This window comes from Triturus cristatus, chromosome 1_2 (assembly GCF_964204655.1).
Source record: "Triturus cristatus chromosome 1_2, aTriCri1.1, whole genome shotgun sequence".
Lineage (NCBI taxonomy): Eukaryota > Metazoa > Chordata > Amphibia > Caudata > Salamandridae > Triturus > Triturus cristatus.
In genome coordinates this window covers 197,890,642-197,911,672 of record NC_140580.1, presented here as the reverse complement: position 1 = coordinate 197,911,672, position 21,031 = coordinate 197,890,642, and the positions used below count along the sequence as shown (strand labels likewise).

Below are 21,031 nucleotides of genomic sequence, written 5' to 3'. Positions count from 1 at the left end.
TTGGGCTGCGTGTATCTGGCGAGCACACAGTGGGGTATTAGCGCTGCGTGTTTTTGGACAACACAGAGAGGCATCAGCACTGCGTGTATCTGGAAAGCACAGACAAGTAGCGCTGTGTGTGTCCTGAGAGCGCGCAGAGAGGCATTAGCGCTGCTTCTAAGTGGAAGGACAGACTAGTAGCGCTGTGTGTGGCGGGAGAGCACAGGCAGGTATTAACGCTGGGTGTATTGGGAGAGCACACAGAGATACATTCGCGTGTCTCTGGAGAGCACAGACAGGTAGCGCTGTGTGTATCTGGAGAGCACACAGAGAGGCATTAGCGCCGCGTGCATTGGGAGAGCACACTGAGAGGCATTGAGAGCACACAGAGATGCATCCGTGTGTCTCTGGAGAGCACAGACAGGTAGCTCTGTGTGTGGAGAGCATACAGAGCGGCATTAGCGCCGCGTGCATCGGGAGAGCACACTGAGGCATTGGCGCTGCCTATATCGATAGAGCTCGGCGAGGTATTGGCGCTGCGTGTGTCTGGAGAGCACACAGAGAGGCATTCACCTGGCTCAGTACAGAAGGACGAGAACTCCCGTGAGGGCACGCACCGGCGGGACTGCGAGCAGCACACCAGTGCTGTGCTGAATACCGGGAAGAGCGGGCACGGAGGCAGGAACCTGCAGAGCTGCGAGAGGCACACAGTGCCCTGTGTGAGGGACGGAGAGAGAACATAACACACCATGCAGAGGGGCGCGGCAGGGGGGCCTGGTGTAGGAGGGAACTGCTAACGTGCCTGCCCACAGTCTCAGTGCTGCGAGGAAACAAGTTGGCAGTCAGGACCCTGGACAGCGGGTGCTGAAAGTGCTCAGGCGAGATCTCCTAAGGAATTCCTCGCAGCTGCAGCAGGATTGAAGCGGCGGATTCCCGCCTCAGAGCGTGTAAAATCTGAAACAGAAAGGACAGATGGCAGAAGGCACAAGGGTTTCTACTGGGCACGGGGCTGTCTGCTGCCACCCAGATGTGACTGCGCTATAAACCACACCTGGATGCACACTGGAGCCATCAGCGAGGGATCACTTAAGTGTTTTAGGGTCTCCTCTGCTTTACGGCTTTTCTTGAGCCCTATAAGTTTTTCGTGCTGCTCGTGGACTTATCTACCAATAAAGCAGCGCACAGTGGATTTTGGCAGAGGGGGCAGTGCCAGTCCGCAGGAGGATGCCGCTTGAGAGGCAGCTGCGGTGAATTCACTGGGCTTCACCCGCTCCTTGGCGCTCGCCCAGCTCCACCCTCCTCCTCCACGTGCAACACGGCTCCGGCAGACCCTCCAGCCCGAACAATTTCATTCAAAGACACGTTTCCGCTAACACAAAAAGAGAGAAGCGGGGACGAGACCCTACTGACACGGGGTTCCGTTTGCTACCAGCAGGCAGCAAGGGAAGGACTGAACCCCCGGGAGCATGGAGGGAAGCGCTGGCTCCCGCCCAGCCTGGCACCGTCTGGCACTGCTCTGGGCACTGGCTTTCTTGGGCACCTGTGGGATTTCCAATGGGGGCATTTCTTGCAGATCCTGTCATTTTCAAGTCGGACTGCAGCACCGTGTGATCTCCCCCTTACTTACAAGGCAGAAGAGGTATTTTGGGGGAGCCGATGAGAGCGAGGCTGGAGCGTGGGGCAGGGAGGGGGGTCGAAGCGGGAGCCAGGAAACGGATAGCGTTGAAGGGCTTCAACTCCCTGGAATTGGGATAAGTGGATATATGGCCGTCGGACCCGAGTCAAGTGACCCCCGGGAGAGCAGGGGTGATGGCATGAGCTACAGAGGTAATGCCAAGAACACTGAACCGGAACCGGCAACTTCTGTCCTGCACAGACATACACTGAGCGCCGCCTTGGTGGGGCCCTCACGAGGACGGAAGTCGGACCGGAGCGCAGCCCAAGTGCCCAGGGTCGCACCAGGGGCAATGGAAGTGGGGGGAAGCAGAACCCCAAGACGGAGAGCCAAGAGAAGCAAGAGGTGGGAGAGCAAGGAGTTCGGAGGGGGCAGTGAGAGCAGCTCCATCACGGACGGACAGAAAGTGAGAAGGTCGGACCTGAAGGGGTCCAAGGAGGAGGGGCGCACGAGCAGGGCCAGGGTTGAGGAGCTCCGGCTCAGCAGCACCAGCTTTGCCCTGACTGGTGACTCAGCCCACAACCAAGCCATGGTGCACTGGTCTGGTGGACACAACAGTAGCGTAAGTACTCTCACGTGCTCTCAAAACTATTGACCTCAGAGGGCATCAGTCACCTGTTAAAATCAGCTGCTGGCATCCCTGTCTACCTTCCTGCCTCCATCTCTCTCTCTCCTTCTCTCCCTCTCTTTCTCCCCTTTCTCGCTCGCTCTCTTAGTCTCTCCCTCTCTCTCCCCCCATTCGCCCACTCCCCTCTCCCGCCCGCTCACCCTTCTCTCTCCCCCTCACTCTTTCAACTAGTTCCCTTCTGGTTGCCACTGCTTGCTCTGCCTCCCAGTATCTCTCTCTGGCAGTATTTTCACAATTTCTACATAAGACACACCGCAGTACAAATGCCGTAATGTGTAGTTTTTCAGAGAAGACCATGCAAATGTCATTTATTACTTCAATAACCAACAGCAGAGGTTTTGTCGTGACGTAGGCGATACTGACAGAAAGTGCAGAATGATGGAGCTTGTGGCACTGGCTGCTGGGAGCTCTCTTCGCAGAGGGGACAAGCAGAGCCTGTGAGCATGTGTCAGGGTGAGTTATCTGCTCTGCTTGTACCAGAATGAGAGGGGGGGGGGGGGCGGATGGGGTGTTGCTGTGCGCGCGCAGCCTGCACCTGGGCTGCTCAAGACGATCTCGCGCCACAGCGGCTCCCGGAATAATGCTTACAGTGTCAGCGTCCACAACAGACCGTGAGTGGAAAAGAAAGTAAAAACAAATCAACGTAAACTGCGGCAATCCGCCCGAAGTGTGAAAAACAAACAGGATAACTTTTCCCCTAGCGACTCCCCCGACCTTACACGGTACATTAGAAATACATTAAGGAATCAGTAAAAAATAAAATAGCTTCTTTATTTGTATTCTTTTATAATCAAGAGGTGGCGCCCTTGAAATCTGCAAGAGTAGCCAGTCCTTGCGACTCCCGCTTCCTGGCAGCCGTGTAAAAGAAGAAATGTTATTTTAACGAGTGTTACGGCGGGCCCTGCTTTATTTCAGCCCGAGCACGCTCGTAAAGAGCGGTGCTTGTTATCATAACGCGATATAAAAGCGCTATTTATGGCTCTCCATAAAAGGCGAAAGTACTGCAGGTGGAACTGCGAGCACCGAGATGCGCTCATTATGGCCAAGATTAATAGAAACTTCTCATTTCAATGCTTCCCTCGGAGTATTAGAGCTTGATGGAAAACGGTCACGGAGCAACACAGAGCAACTGAACCCGAGAAGTGTTCTCAAAACAATTCGGCTTGTCTTTTCCCGTTTTCTGGAAGCTAAGGTATCCTTGCCAGTTAGGGCTCATGGGATGCACCGTTCCTGGTCTCTGGTAGCTCCCGGTTTGTGGTAGATGTGGGACTCGCCCACGATCACACGTTTCAGTCAAGTGATGAAAAACCCGAAGCCTACCCAATAGATCTTGTAGCAGTTGGAATAAAACACTTTGGAGCAATTAGAACAAATTGTGTGATCCTCGGCAAGTCATGCTATACCTCGGTGCCTCCGTTCTCTTATCCCAAATATGAGAGCTCTTCGAGGCGTTTCAGTGACAGTACACTCTGTACAGGCACACTCTTCTGTGTTTGCACAAAGGCGGGCTACCTGTCGCACTGGCTAAGCTATCCTGCTGTGATCAACCGGGTTATAGGAGCCACATAGTGCTTTCTGGCTAATCTTTGTCCGCTATAATTGATATTGTTTACATACTGGATAAAAACGGGTAACAAACATCAACTAATAGTAAAAACAAAAAAACAAACCGTTAATGGAGCATTGCTTCCCTCAAAAACATTTTAGGGACGCATATGCATTTCAACACAACGCCACCAGTCTGATAACACAGCGGTGCATGTGTATCAGTCAATGCAAAGTAATTAACAGTCTTATTATTGGCATCCACTTATCAGTGACTAAGCCCATAGACAGGGCATCCCTAGTGGAATTTCCACTTGACCAGTTACAGATGGTTGCCACTGGGCCGTGCTGGAATATGGGAGATTTACTGACCTGAATGTATAATCTTACTTTTACATTTTATTATGGATTAGTGATATTTTTGATTTCCAGTTGGTATTTGTACTGAACCATCAAAGCTAACCCTTGTTTTCCTTCCAGTTGGGCATGCATAGTTAGCCCATTGTCCAACAAGCAACACGCTGCAACCTCAAACAATTTGCAACTGGTCACCTAGAATTCCCAGTATGGGTGAAGCGTTATAAATTCAAATATTGTTTTTGAAAAGCAATATACAATGATTGATTTATGTGACTTTGGGGGATTTTGTAAAACGCACTGTTTATCCTAGAGGGCCTCTTGGCGCTAAGATGCACCCTTTATATAGCAAGTGCACTATGCCGAGAAAACATGCTGGCTGTTTTATGATTTGCACATATAACTATGCAAACTAGAGATTGTGCACTCTAGGCGCAACATTATTTTTTTTTTTTTAAATAAACTGTTTCCCGCATCGAACAGAACATTGTTTAACACGTTTTTGTCATGAAGACAGGTGTCATTTACTTTGAAAATGTGGAGTTCTCAGGATGATGCGTGTACAACAAATTGGAAAGTGATACGTTGTATTTACCACTTCATGGCACGGAGGGTACTGGGGCAGCATGCACGCGCTGCAGCAGGTGACCCTCGAGAGGGCGGTGTACCGGACTGTGCTGGGAGAGGGCAGAGATACAGGCTCTGTGACTGTGGTCATAGTCGGAGGGCACGAAACGTGGGGTGAGGCCATCATTATATAGGGGGGGCAAAGAGAAAACCAATGCCAGTGGATGTCTCAATACCTAGGGTTGCATACTTTGCACATTAAATGACATTAAATGGCGTCATTATTGCAAAGAATCCTTATACTCTGGCCAGACTAAGGGGCATATCAACAACAACCGGCGATAATTATCGCTAAGCGCACTTAGCGCTAGGATAATTATCGCCGGCTAGCGTTGATTTTTATCGCTGAGATAGCGTGCTATTAGCAACGCTTATCTCAATTGCGATAAAAATCCTCACGCTAAGTGGCTAACGTGAGATTATCGCTGGAAACCCAGCGATAATCTCACGTTAGCTTGTTGATAGGGACAAACAAACTTAGCCATGATATCCTCCTTCCATAGGATATCATGGCTAAGTCAGAAAAATACCAGACGTTAAAAAGCAGAGTTAACCGCGGTTAGCGCTGCTTTTTTTGTCTCTAACAGGGTTAGCGATATTCTTGATAATAGGAGAAATGTCGCTTAGCGACATTTCTCCTATTATTTTACTCTGGAACGCCCCCTTTGCATCTCATTAGAGATGCAAGGGGAAGCGTAGAGTAAAAGGGTGCTAACATGCGAATTTGCATGTTAGCACCCTGTTGTTGATAGGGTGCTAGTTTTATCTCTGTTTTTTTGGCTTTTAAAGCCAAAAAAGCAGAGATAAAGCCCTTGCTAATATGCCCCCTAAGACAGATAAACATGCAAGAGCACAGCAGACCAGAGGGCAGGCAGGCAGGCAGGCAGGCAGCATTGCGGCCCTGGTGGAACTTATTGTGAGAGAAGGGGTGTTACCATGCATGGGGTTGGCCCCATAGGTGGGGAGGGCCATTCTCTCATCAAGGCAAAATGCATCTATGTCCTCGTTTATTGTGAACAAGGAAAGCCTTGAATCAGAAATCAGCCCGTGCACTATCTGTCAGTCCGTTGACTGTTAACATCTCCCAAGTTAATTAATATGACATCTAACAAGAGAAAATAGCGAGAAGAGTGTAACGAGGTGAATACATCTATACAACCATGGACTTTTTGGTATTGTAGAGGAACAATTTCCAGCACTTTCCACTGGAGCTAAAAGAGCACCTGCGTCGGATAGCCATGCCCACAGAGTATCTATGTCCTGTGCAGCGACTGACCAGCCGCACATTTCCAATGATTTCATTTATTTTGCTTAGAATCTTTGTAGGGGGTCTAGACCACACATTGTCACCACAGAGCGATGAGAGGGGGAGAAGTATCGGAAATACAGCAGAGGGCTGCCATGCAATCGATGCAAAAACGACCTAGCCGAAGACACCCAGCAAACGAAGAAATGAGAATGACCGGGAAGGCGTAACTGCTAGAATAACCAGGAGGCTCTGTCAGACAATGAATGACGTGCTTTGAGGCTGGCCTCACCTGACCCCTTCCTGAAGCATGCACCTTATTTAAAAAATTGTAATTCTATGCTATGGCGCTCCACATGGTAAATGATAAGCGAAGATATTGGGTATTGGCACTATCCCTTACAGGAGAAAAAGTGGAAAAACACCTGGGCCTTAAATGTCTTAGAATAAACAAATGCACAAGGTCTCCTTCTGTCCTCAGCCTGATTAGCATCTGTCTCATATACATTGGGCCTCTTCCCCCAAAAGTGGTAGTAGGCCCACACTTCCCTTAATGTAGGCTCTGCTGATTGCTGTGTGCCTGGATGTGGCTGACCTCCTCACACGTTTCCCTTCTTCCTTAATAAGATTTGGTGCACAGTGTCACAGAGGGATTGCTCATAGCTCATGGTACTCCACTTTCTGATCCAGGCTGATCAATGATCACGTGACCCTGTCCTTGGCACACCTAGGCTCGCACACAGGCAGTCATGCTCTTCAATGGGACAGGAGCTAGTGGGACCTACATCTCATGTCTAACAGGTCTGTAGAAGCTGTTAAAAGGCACACTTGTGAAGAGAGAAATTGATCACTGTCTTTGGATGCTTTGTGCTGTGTCACTTCTGTTTGGTTGGACCAATAGTTGGGAGGAAGGTCATAGTGGATTACACCACAGAAGTGTAATTTATACATCTCTACTGTCTTTGTGATTCGTCTGTGTATTCTGACAACTTGTCGCATATGAAGACTGTTCATGCACTTGTTTGAGGTGCATCAATGTGTTGTAGCACCTATAAAATAAAAACTTTGTGGATAGTGGGTAGACTAATCTAGGAACGGCCAGTTGCATTACTGAAGCTAAGCATGGATTGTAAGTCAGCGGCCTCTGCATTAACACAACCGCGGATCACACTTTTCTTAAGGGTTCTGATGGTTTGTCTGTAAAACTTGGGAGGACAAAGATTGCATAGCTTAAAAATGCACTTTGACAAGGTAGGATTACGTTTCCTTGCAGTCACTGAGGCAAGTCCGGGCACTCAAATTGGCAATTTTCCAGCCTGTAGGGTGTGCCATTCAAAGGGGGGGGAGTCATTCTGCAGGAATAATGACATGGAAGACATCGGAATGTACGGCAGGTATGGGAATGGTTGCGTAAACAAGGGTTCGATCATGGCTAAGTGGTGGGGGTGGTCTGATGTTACGGAATCATGCCTGGGACAGGGTAGGAAAGCGGGCTTTTGCAGGAAAGGGGAGAGAGAGAGAGAGAGAGTTGGAGAGAGAGGGAGTCATGTCCCAAGGATCATACCCCAAGAACTGTGAAAGCGTTTTAGGCAGAGGACTTACCAATTGGGGAACTTCAATGCAGGACTTCTGCACTAAAGAACATTTTTTATGGGAGGGAATCAATTGTACCTTTTTTTCGTCTCACAATGCCTAGCAGATAGTGTGAATCCTCTCTTCATCTCCCTCTATCACCTTACCAGTAAAGGTCATTTTCGGAATTTTGTGAAATTCTGCGCCCCATGCAAGGTGCTCCAGAGGAAAGATTGCATCCTCTTCAAGAATAACCCAGTTGGGATTGCCACAAAGACTTGCACTTGTAATTACTTAGTAGAAGGTCTAACCCGTTGCCCGTATCTGTTACCAAACTCCATAGGAAAGGTCTCTGGTTGCAGAATCATGTGTGAGGCTTTCCTGTTTCTTGACTGTTGAGCTGTATTGGAAGTAACTAGCCTAGGTGCCTGGCTTGCATAGATGGCCCTTTTCTAGGGTTCTAAGATTCCTTTGCCGAACAGTTCTAAGTGCGAGACACAAATGATTGAGAGGATCCCTGATGGCATGAGGGTTCAAAAGTACCAGGATGCGTGGATGAAACAACTACAAAACAATTATCTAGTTCTAAAAGAAGCGTGTAGGGATCCCTTAAAGATTCTGTTTAGGAAGTTACTTTGATTGGATTGGCTACTTTTTTCACCTACTGCTTGTTCAGTAAACTAGGATAAAGGCCACAAGACGGAAAAGCATATCAAAATCCAATCATGACACAAATTTGACAGAGAAGCAAAGGGAAAAATCCAACAACAAACTAAATCTATGTTTGTCAAAGTAATCCTCAAAAGACTTACAAGGTAGGTCTGCCATAAGTGTGACTCCATTAAGAATTCCTATCCCTTGGTTTCTTGAGGACACTCCTAGGATTTCTTTTACCATGTATCGATGCAAGGTCTGGAACAATTGGGCTCAGTCTGCAGTTTTCCTACGTGGGCCCTCAGGAACACAGTTATTTTGCAATCGGAAACCCTGTAATTTGCAACATCACAGGGTTGGCAACTGGAAAATGTTTTTTTGTTGCTATTTACTGAACTCCTTTTTGATTTGGAAAGTCTTATCTGGTACACAAAAGTGGTCTACTGTCTCCTTTTGAATGACAATTAGCAATTTAATTGGTTGTATCAATGGTTTGTGTCTTCAATTGTGGTTGCAAACTATTGATAGGTTCCGACTCCTCAAAGGAGATGGCAACCCATTCCAAAAGGGGGCGCTATCCCCATTGGACAGAGTCCTCTTTGGGAATTGTGATTGGTGGCCATGGGGGGAGCTGCAGGGGAATACTGCTTTCTCCCCCAGTGTGTTACCAAATGTGAGTCATGTTTGTAAAGCAACACTGGTTCTTTTAAGAAAACACAGGCTTCTTTAAAAAAAAGGTGTTCCGCTTGAGAATGCAAACATTGTGATGATGGTCTACTGTTCCTTGCAGGCCACCATGCCTTTATTTGTAGACAAACACATAGCCTCACAAACAGAGGACTGCATTATACTCATTACGCTGGCCACTCAGCGACCCCCTGTGACAAGAGAATTTCTGACAGGCAGCATCACAAAATCAGTGACAGGTCACAGATTGTCAGTGCACAATTTGTGACCACTGTTTGTTACCTGTTCCTTGTGCATCTGGCACTTGGTTCTTTCCATCCCACCAAGGATTATGGTCCAAGGCAAGCCAATGAAGGGAATCCAGCATCATTATTGCATTCAGTGTGATGACTCCTACCCATAGTTCTTTCCATTCAGGGGCTAGATTTTCCTAGAATATGTTCAATCATAAAACCCCATAGAGAATAACCAGCCAGATCCCACCAATATCTCTTCTTCAATTAGAGTTCTTTCCACTCAGTTGCAATAAATAAAGTGAAAGTGGACCATTTCAGTGATAGAAAGAATTGCAAAGCAACTTGATCCATGCAAGGTGTGAGCAGGCTTTCCTTGGCCTCCCTAGGGGAATTCTTAACAACAGATTCTTAATTTTATAAAAAGTGATACACAAGCACTTAGGGTTCAATGCAAGGATTTTACTGAAGGTGATCTTACAGTCAGAAGCACTTTTACCAATGTGTAATATTGCCCCCTGATAATGTACTCTTATTGAGGATTAAATCCTATTTGGGTGGGAAATAGGCATTCCAAGACATGGTTTGCCTACACTATTTGTGAACACCCTCAAGCATGAGAGATTGTGGATATTCAGACATTTCTCACAGATGCTTTCCCACCCTGGAAATGTTTGTCAAGGGAATGAGTAAATCCCTTTCCAGGATGGGAAAGGGAATGGAATTTCATCAACATTGATGAAGACTAGGAGAAGGAACTTAAAAAAAAAAAATACTTTCCTTCCCGTACATTTCTTAACAGTCTGGGCATGCTCTTGGTCACTTCGAGTGTTACATTAAATACAGAAAAGGTGATGGAAGGATCTTGGTAATAAGTCTAACCAAGGGAAATCGCCCGGGTTAGCAGTTGAACCCATTGTTCTTTTGCCCACCGTTCCACCTCAAATTAGACCTATCTATGCAAATCAGTCTTAGTCCTCCTCCAATGGGTACAGTCCAAACCAGACTGCTAAGCAAGGTCACTTTGAACCAGAACACAAGCATCCCAAGACCATTTCCGCCCTGCTTGGGGCTCTTCGGTCAGGTGTAGCTTGGTTCCAGTGACACAGTGAGCAAGTGACCCACTTCTTGACATACACTTGGCCACTTAGAGCGTTACATCAAACACAGAAAAGGTCATGGGAGGAAGCTTGCAAAACATCTAACCACTGGCAGTGGCTTGACTTATTCCAAGCATCCTCCAACCACCTTTTGTGACTTTGATATGGCGCAGATATGCCACAGACCAAAATACATTTCGACGGACTCTTTCAAAGCAGACAAGAATGCTCTGGAAGCCAAGCAATCAGTGTCCTGGTCGCATGTTTTAACTATGGCTTTCATCTGTACTACTTTGTTGTCAGAGAAATGCTTTGTTTGTAGCATTTCTGTTAAATCTTGCTGTGGGGTCAGAAACATAATTTTACAGTAGTCACCTGTGTAAAAGTGTGTCTTTGTAAGATATTTGGTTAATATTTGTTTTCCTCAAGAGGTAATGCTCAACAAATACAAACAAACATGACTTTTTCCTGCAGCATAATGGAAGTATCTTTGATTATAAATGTAGCATGACAAAAATAACCTGGATATGTCAAGTCTGGCACTTATTGTCATAAACTCATGTTTTTCTTCATCAGGAGAAAGTAGATGTCTATCTATTGGTGGATTGATATTTTAAAATGTCCTTTCAGAGCTGACATCTGGAATAAGACTAGTTTGGTGCCATTGTTCTAGGTATGACATTTAATGACACTTTGATGCTGCTCCTCATCAGGTCACAAAGGAGTTATAGATAAAAGATAAATGTTAGGAACCAAGAAGTAAGGCACACAAACAAGGTACATTCTATTTTGTTGAAAGTATCATCGCCAAAGTATGCAACATCCCGGATATATCTTAGCAGAATTGACGGCCATTTGTATTGAATGTGGCGAACAGCTTGAGCATATGTGAAAACTACCTTTGCATTTTGCATTTGTCTCCATCAATTTTATTTCCTTGTAGGCATCGGGTGAGTTAGCCACCTTGGAGCCAGTGCAGGGCAAGCTGGGCTGCTGGGCCCTCGGTTTGCTCCCTTTTACTTTGGCCAACTTATTATTAGGCTTGCGCTCTGGCGTGTAGATACCCCACCCTCTTATAGAGGGCAATTTAACACTGCACGGGGATTAGCGCGTCCATGCAGCTTAGCTTGAGCATATGTGATACCTACCTTTGTATTCTGCATTTGTCTCCAGCAATTTTATTTCCTTGTAGGCATCGAGTAAGTTAGCCGCATTGGTGTCGGCTTTTATGGAGTTGCGTGGCTCCACCACTCACTATTAAGCACCATGTTGGAAGGGTCAGTGCCCTGTTTTGTTATTTTTATGGTTTCTATTTTCCAACCTTTAAGTTATTTTTAATTCTTTCATTGTACTTCCCCGCACAAGTGAGCATATGTATGGCAAACGAGGCTTCAGGGCCCTCAGTTTGCTCCCTTTTACTTTGCCCACCTTATTATTAGGATTGCGCTCTGGCAGGTAGACACGCCCACCCTCTTGTTGTGGGTTATTTAACACGGGAATTAAAGCGTCCGTGCAGCGGGCGAGAAGCTGATATGCCAAATGCAAGCCCGTCTGCACCCGTCCGCACCTGGATCACGCCGAGTGCTGGAACCCCTGCCAGTTTGACCCCAGATCTTAGAAGCACAATTTACGTCTCAGATAAGGAACCCCTAGCTTTCAAGGGATGCAAAACCAACTGTACACATTTTAATATAACCTCACTTGGTCTGGCAGCAGCTCTAACTGAAAGTTTTGCGGATTCAGTCTCCCAGCACCTTCTCCACCGCCAAGCCTTTTCACTTGGCAAGTGACCTCTACCCACAGAATCAGCCATACCATTATCACTGTGCCTTAATTGATGCCTGATCACTAGTAAAACATGCCGTAGAAATGGCCGATGTAATTGACTCAAAACAATTGGATATAATTTTTATTATGGAAACATGGACATATATTGCCTTAACCCCAGATCTCCTTACTGCTATCCCTTTGAGATATACCATGTGTAGACTGGACCGCTTGCTTAAACTAGGGGGGGGGGGGGCTTGGAATTATCTATAAGGATGAGATAAGGGCCCGATTTGTGGCCATGTCTAATGAAGACTGTGAAGCCCTATCCTTCTGGTTTGTTTGAAGTAACCAAAAATAAATGCTTTAGAGGATCCCTCATCAATCGCCCACCTGGCACCAGAAGTAACTTCCTCAACACCATCAGCACCCACCTTGAAAATGAAATCCATTACACAGACTTTATAGTTCTTGGAAAGCTAAAATTTCACTTAGAATCTCAAAAATATAACGATACCATAGACTTGCTAGAACTCGTGAATGACTTCGGTCTCACTCAGCTTGTGCAAAACGCCACTCACACTGCTGGCCATACAGTAGATGCTATTTTCTCTCACAACAACTCTATCACTGATCTCGCTTTTCTACTGATTTCCTGGGCAGATCACGCTGCCATTTGTTTTAGATAAGAGGCACAGGACCAGTCGTAGATTTGAACAATATGCCAGACGCGACCTCCTATACAGCATGGACCAAAATAGATAGCAATCAATTACAGATAGTACTTACTGAAACCCTGCCTCCGTTCATGGAAGATCCCGAGCTAGCCACTCAGGACTACATATGCTGGTTAGACACCGCCCTCTGCCAAACAGTTCCCACAAAAAAGATCAAACAAGGCAGGATAAAGCCCCCAGCGCCATGGTATTCAGAGGCCGTTAGACTAGAAAAACAATGCTGTAGGCATCAAGAGAGAAAATTGAGACTCAATTATGAATCTCACAAATAAGAAGCATACAGACCTTCTTTAGCCAAATATAAAACCATTTTGATCAAAGAAAAAAAGGCCTTTTTAATTTCCGAGATTGAATCAGCAAAAAACTTAGCTAGGGAACTATTTCAGGTAATTTAGAGCAATATATCGTTCCCGAGCACGAACAAATAAATGTTCAAATCAGTAATATCAATGTCTCCAAAAAAAGTTCAGTCCATATAATCAGGAGACAATCTTCTTTATTTTCTTATTTCCCAAAGCCTCTCCTTGAGGTCATTGCATGACAATTCATGGTAACAGGTGAGTACAAATGTTGCAGCCTTTGAGCTCACCTGTTACCATGAATTGTCATGCAATGACCTCAAGGAGAGACTTTGGGAAATAAGAAAATAAAGAAGATTGTCTCCTGATTATATGGACTAAACTTTTTTCTGAGACATTGATATTACTGATTTGAACATTTATTAGTTCGTGCTCGGGTACGATATCTTGCTCTAGGTTTATCCTCTATATACCTATGGTAACGGAGGATTATTGGGATGCAGGTGGTCGTTTCCCTTTCTGTTCCCTTGAGCAATTCTTATCTGCGTTTCATTTATAATCATTGGTTTTGCGCATGATTAACCCAGCCACTTTTCTATGTTTGTTTGTTTTATTCCAGGTAATTAACAATCTCACTAAGCAACCAGAGATCAAAGGAACCTGTAACAGTCAAAACGTTTTTGACACCATTGCCCAATATTTTAGAAGTAAAGTTGATCAAATATACAATTTATTCCACAATTCTAAGAACCTAACATCACACATGGGCAATAGTATTCGTGAGAACAACATGACTAACAACATCTCCTGCCCCACTCTGACCAACCTCACTCCAATAACAGTGGGACAAACTGAGAACCTCATTCAGACCACCAAATTGGGGTCTTAGGATGATCCCTGCCCTCCATCGGTGCTAAAACTAATTCCAGAACTCTTAACCAAGGTGCTAACTAATATTTTCAACTCTATGTTTAGCACAGGTATCTTTCCCACTCCCTAGAAGGGGAAACATCCATTACAACACAGTCATTGCAATGACCTACCTTTACAATGCAACTGTTACAACGCAAATGCCTTTACATAGCATGCCATTCCAATGCATGCAATTACAGTATATGCCATTACAACGCATACCATTACAACGCATGCCATTACAACGCATTATAAGGTAAGTAATGAAGATTTTTTTTAGTATTAGGGTGGGTATGGGTGTTGGGGTACATGGGAATATTAATTTTTACCCATACACTATCCAACACTTTCCCTACTTTTGCACTCACTGGAGTAGGAATAGTACATTTTACCCCTACATTATCCAACAGGTAGTAATTTTTACCCCTACACTATCCAACATTTACCCTACTGTTGCACTCACTGGAGTGGGAATAGTCTTTTTTACCCCTACACTATCCAAGACTTACCCTACTGTTTGCCCTAAAAGTATTATGTGTTGTAATGGTATGCCTTGTAATGGAATGCATTGTAATGGTAGTTTTTAAAAATGCATTGTAATGGCATGTGTTGTAAAATCATGCAATGTAATGGTAGTTGCGATGTAAAGACTGTGATGTAGAAGCATGCATTGTAATTGCATGTGTTGTAAAGTCATATATTCCCTAGAAGAGAGTTCCATTCTCCCTTTTTGATAGAAAGCCACACTCGACCCAGTAGACCCCTCTAACTACCAACCTACCTCCAGACTCTCCTTCCCAACAAAAATAATTGAAAAAGTCATGGAAAGAGAAATGACTCAATTTATCGAAGCTAACAACTTATAGACCCCACAATTTGGATTCGGATGAGAACACAGCACTCTGATGGCTCTGATTAAAAACACTGTTTAGCTGAGGTTCATCCTAGACAGAGGAGGAATGGCTGCTCTGATCCGACTGGATCAGTCTGTGGCCTTCAACACCATGGACCACCCTATGCTGATCTCCAGCCTGGAGTACTTAGGCACAAAAGCACAGCCTTAGACTTACTTAAATGCATTTTAAAGAACAGGGAAGCTAGACAATTTCAGCTCCAGCACTTTCTTTCTGCCTTGTGGAGTGCCACAGGGATCGTCACTTAGCCCCACCGTATTTAATCTATATGTAAGAGAACTCGCCCCCCTGATCCAATCCTTTGGTTTCTCTCTTACCTCATACCCGGATGACAAGCAGATTGTTTTATCTGTTGCTAATGATGCCAATTATACTAGTCATCAGCTACATAATTGTATGAGAGAAATTAGCATGTGGATGAGTAAGCACTGCCTCAAACTTAATTCGGATAATACTGAAGTGATTCTTCTGGGAAACAATACCCATTTCTATCACTAGCTGCCCCTTGGAGTTGGGCATGTTGCGCTAACCCACCACAAAGGTGAAAAGCCTTGGGTGATGCTTGATGATAAGCTTAATTTCAGCAAACAAGTCAACACAGTCCTATCATCGTCTTATAACACCTTCAGAATCATAAGAAGAATTATTCACTTTCTTACTATTAATTTCCAGGAAACAGTCATAGCCTCTTAAATTCTCTCTAAATTGGATTATTGGAATGGACTTTACATTAATCTTCAGCCACAATATCTCAAGAAGCTTCAGGTACTACAGAACTCTGCCGCCAGATTGCTTCTCGACCTACACAAGCACCATCCAGTCTCCGAAGCGATCAAAGATCTACATTGGCTAACAATCAGGAGGTGTATCAAATTTAAAGCACTCTGCCTCACTTTCAAGACTCTGCAGGCTACAGGACCAGAATTTTTAAGACAGTCCATTTACTGGTATGTTCCCAACAGGAACCTTAGATCAACTGGATGCCATAAAGTTACCACATCCATATTCAAGAAAACTAAATGGGGTGGAAGTAGCTTCCTTGCAGGAGCAACCACACAATGGAATCTCCGGCCGATACACATCAAATCGGCACCCTCTCTTTAAGTTTTCAGAAAGCTAAATAAACCTGGCTTTTTACCCTATAGTCCTCTACCTGTTTCACCTTTGCTGTCTGCTAAGTTGGCTCTAAGACACCCTAGGGTATACGTAGCGCTCTACAAATCATTTAACATAACAATAAGTGTACCCCTAAGAGCAATGCTTCAACCACTTAATCTTCCAGGCTCTAATTTCATTTCCCTCAGAGCTAGGCTGACCAGCCATCTCTGATTTGCCATGAAAATCTCAAGTTGTCACCATTTGTCCTTGGAGATTTCAATACATTTAACATACATTTAACACATGTCCAGGGCACAAGTTGAGGGTACACACCGGTAGACGTCATTCACTCCCTATTTTTACAGGGTGGACTTCGTCTACCCTGCCAAGAAGTTGGGCCCCACTGACATATGCTGAATGCTTCCCTGTGTAATTTCAGATATCAGGACACCTTCAGCCGTGCCTGCACGTTGACTGCTTTCAGTCCGAGCAGCAACGTGCAGATGGCGAGGGGGCTTTGTTATTTTAAATTTCAGCTGGGCCCAAAACAAAGGCCCATCAGGCCTCCTTTTATTGGAGCATCCTTGGATGGTAGCTATATAGAGCCTCATACCTAGATGCGAATGCAATGCAGAGGAAACAAAGGCAAACAGCTTGTTATTACTTCACAAGTACTTTAGAGAGGCATGGTTTCGGCTTTGTTTAATCCCTCAATAGAAGAGATATGCATGCACTGTAAGAAAGTCAGATCTGTAGGTATGTCCTAAAATGTACACAAATGACAATTTAAAAAAACACTATTTTGTTTTATTTCTTTTATAGTGCTACTCATTCCAATGCATGGTGTCAGAGCATTTTGCAACACTGATATACATTATACATTAACGATAAATAAAATTATTCTCCAGCTTAAAGACGATGATATAACATATCGAGTGTGCAATTTTCTGAAAATGGCCATCCGCTCACGTCTTTCTATGAATTGATGATTGCTGGATTAGGCTGTACTATATGTATTTTTGGATTTTATATTACTTGTATTTACATTTTGTACTATGCACATCTGCACTTTCACTTAATTGTGCTAACTGTAACCTTTTTGAGATTTAAGGATGTGCCCGCCTTTAGCTGCTCTTTCGTGAAATATTTGCACTTTGCACACTGTCACTTTAACATCGCCGATGATATCAAGTTATGTACAATTTAGTAATATTTTAACCGATTAGTTTTAATGATGAGTTTTTAGGACTATGTATGTGATTAATGTTTGTACTTTTATGGATAATGCATATCCGAATAAAGATAATAATGAATTAATTAACGATAAATCATATGTGTGTAAATCAATGTACATGATGTGTTACATAAGATAGTGAGGGTTACATGGTGTAGCAGTCACCTGTCCTTCATAGCTCACTGTGCTATATTAGAAGGATTAAAATGTATGAACTGAGAGTCACAAAAGTAGGTTTGTATAAAAAGTAGTAAACAACTTACCTATCTACATACAATTGAAATATGTCATCTGCATGGTACATGATGTGCCTTGCAGGAGACACATTAACCCTCTATGCTACTTTGATTCCGGAACAGGGACTAAACAAAACACAGAACTCTCCAGCAAATGTGTTAACCTCCAGGGTTATTTTACCATCATTCTTGTTCCCTGAGATTTACTTGGCACATAAAGATCTCTGTAGCAGGTGCCATAACCCAATATGATGTTTTCAAATGCAGACTTGGCAACCAATTAAGCAGAATACATTTACTATCATGTTACTCCTTGTTGGCAATTTCTTTGTGGCAGTGTTTTGACAAATGAAACTTATAAAGAGGCCCAGCTTTTACATTGGGGGTTTGCCACATTTATAATAACCCTCAGACAAAATCTAATTTGCTAAATCTCATAATGAGCTCAAATATACTCATGATAGACCTGCTAAACCGATGTGTGAGGTCTTAAGATCTGATGTCACTTCTTGTGATGTCACTTACTGTGAGGTCATGGTTTGTGATGCCATTTCCTGTAATGTCACAACCTATGATGCCACATGTGATATCACACGTTGTGATGTCACGTACTCTTATGTCACATGCCATGATGTCACGTGCATACTGCCTAACGTGGATAGTCCCCTCCACCAATTTTTTCAGGATTTGTGCCCTGAATTTGTTGTCGTTTTTAAAGAGGGAAGACTGAACACAGAGGAAGGTGCGTTTTCAGTGCATTCCTGCACATATTTAGCAACCAACAACCAGCCGCGGTCGGTAGTAGGAGTACCTGCAGGGCGGTGACGTGGAGAGGGGGAGGGGGAGGGGCAGGGTGGGTGGCTAGTAAACTATGGATTACGGAGGTTTACAGGTAAGTAAACATATAAATTAATAAAATGAATTTCGTTGCGTGCACTGCATCGCATTTGGGGATGCAGTGCACGCAACGAAATTCGTTTTATTAATTTATATGTTTACTTACCTGTAAACCTCCGTAATCCATAGTTTACCACCCCCCACCCTGCCCATCCCCGTCCCCACGTCACCGCCCTGCAGGTACTCCTACTACCGACCGCGGCTGCCAACAACATCAGAAATTCAGTTTAAATAGACGTTACTGTATTTAAAAGTTCCATATAATTCTCCTTAGTCCCTCATTGTCCAGGCTTTCTATGTCTGTGAGGGCTGTCAAAGAAGCCATTCTGTGCCCCTACATCCTTGCAAAATCTGGTCACACTACTCAGATCCTTCTGGTTTCCGTTGACACTTTGAAAACCTACTAACCCCTGAAAAAAGTTCATATCATTCTTATTTTTCACAACAAAACTGACACTGCAAGAAGGAAAATGTGTTGCACAATACAGGGGTTATGTAGAAATAATTATGCTTCATCATTGTAAGATAAAAAATATTGCCACTGAGAGGAAGTGTCAACTGGAAAGAGTTTTCTTACTTTGGATTGAGATTTGCTAAACATTGGATATCAGCTTTGGTGGGGCTGTAAAATAACAGATTCGGGGAGTGGGTTGCTAGAATTTGAAGAGGCGACCCTCTATCGAAAAGGTCTAAAACCATTGGCTTGTATGTATTCTTGTCTAGTTTTTTATCATTGCTGAGGTGTACAAAAGTTGGAATGTGTCCACGACGAGTCATACCTACTTCATGCCATTTGTAAAGTGTGTGTGGCATATGAGCTCTTCGTACATGTAGACAAAGGAGTGGGACCTGGAACAGTGGCGTTGAAACCTTGACATATGATGTTTAGAATTCAAAATGACATTACTTTCAAACAACTTAGGACCTGATTTAAAATGCGGAGTATGGTTTGTACTCCCTCAGGGTGATGGAATACCAGACCCCCGCATGAAGAGATATCTTCCAGGGAAACAGTCAGAACACAGTGGTCTCAGCCACTTGTGCTGGAGGGGGGAGGGGCGGAGTAGGTCTCAAGGCAGGGGAAGAGTTGGGGTAGTTTTAGGGACAGGTTGGGGATGTGGGGGTTGGGAGGTCGGGGTAGTGTATGTAAAGGGGCAGGGATTTAGGCCTCAGGGCAGGGGGAGGGGAATAGTTAGTAAGGGTCGTTTCTAGAGCGGGGTGTCAGGGTAGGTCTCAGGGCAGTGGAAGGGGTTGGGGTAGTTTTAGGGACAAGCCCAGGGGTGAGATTGGTCGGTGTAGTGTATGTTAAGGGGCAGGGTTTTAAGCCTTAGGGCAGGGGAATGGGTGTTTTTTAGGGCTGGGGGTCAGGGTACGTCTCAGGGCAGTGAAAGGGGATAGGGTAGTTTTAGGGACAGCGCAAGATGGGGGGTCAGGGTAGTGGTGACCTTAGCCACGCATACCTCCTTTCCATTCATGCCTTTAGCAGGAAATTGCGTAGTAAAGGCATGTGTGGTAAAGGAATGCATGGTTAAGATGCATTAATGGTTCGGGCTGTGTGGTAGAGGCACTCCTGGTTTAGCCATGTGTGCCTCTATCATACAACCGTCTTCCAGCCTTCCAGACATCTGTAGTCATTGGCAGGAACTGCTGTCATGGTGGTTTCTGTCAATGTGTTAAAAGCTGATGCATGACACCCTCAAATTGATCGATATTTGTCAAACTTTTAAAATGTTTATGTGTTTCATAAAACAAATTCCAAAGTGGGAGTTTGTTTTTGAAAAATCAAAAACGAATGACCACATACCATGGGAGTTGTCTTGCATGGTGTGGGGTTCATATGAATATTTTCACTGCCCCATTTTCACTGTGCCATCTAGTGGTGACAGACAGTAACAAGCATTTGCAATTCAATAGTTCTTGAATTTTCGAGAGTTTAAACTATTGGCATTGTAAATTGTAACTGACAATGCCTTTTATTTATCAGTTTTGATAATTAACACATCAATAAAAGACACTGTAATTTACAATGCCAATAGCTCAAACTCTTGTAAATGCGTGACCTATTTCACTTCAAAGAAGCGGCCCCCATTGTCTTGGGCTGCTAGGAAACTGAAAGCGTGCATGGCGTGCTAAATTTTCCAGGAAAGCATGTCGTGCCTGCAGTAGGAGAAACTCATTAAAGAAAATAGTGCTTACAGACTAAATAAGACATACCGTGTAACAACAGAATTAAAAGGGTCAGTCCTCATGAGAGGTTACAAAGGTAAACAAGGTGGTACTAAGGAGGGACTAACAAGCCTATTAACGAATCAGAAGCCAGCATTTACGAAGGAAAATGACACAAGGCAATGAAAAATATGGGAGTACAGTGGGCGGAGCTTCAAGTCCAATAGAGCATGCCTCGCAGAGCAACGCCTGCGCTGCCCAGGCTCATGGCCGAAACACCAAGCTCCAACAGCACCTACCCCATCAGGCCGCAGAGCACTATGCTAGTGTTGGAGCCAGAGATGGCTCTGTTTTGAAGATAATGAAGGTTTGCTCATCTGCAAATCAGGCAGGGCAACCAAGGGTTTGGCAGAGAGGGTACTCCGCCACTGTTGAAATGGAGTGCCCTCTCCTCCAAATTCTACACCG

General features: G+C 44.6%; 1 protein-coding gene across 1 annotated transcript in view; it reads left to right on the top strand.

Annotated features, from left to right (window-relative positions):
* Nucleotides 1–835: 835 nt before the first annotated feature.
* The window catches only part of SORCS3 (sortilin related VPS10 domain containing receptor 3), a 2,496,310-nt gene continuing 2,476,114 nt past the window's right edge, over nucleotides 836–21,031 (top strand). Inside the window, exon 1 of the mRNA XM_085603452.1 lies at nucleotides 836–2,216. Within this exon, the coding sequence (XP_085459578.1) occupies nucleotides 1,446–2,216 (771 nt within the window). The 5' untranslated portion in view covers nucleotides 836–1,445. The remainder of the gene's footprint in view (nucleotides 2,217–21,031) is intronic.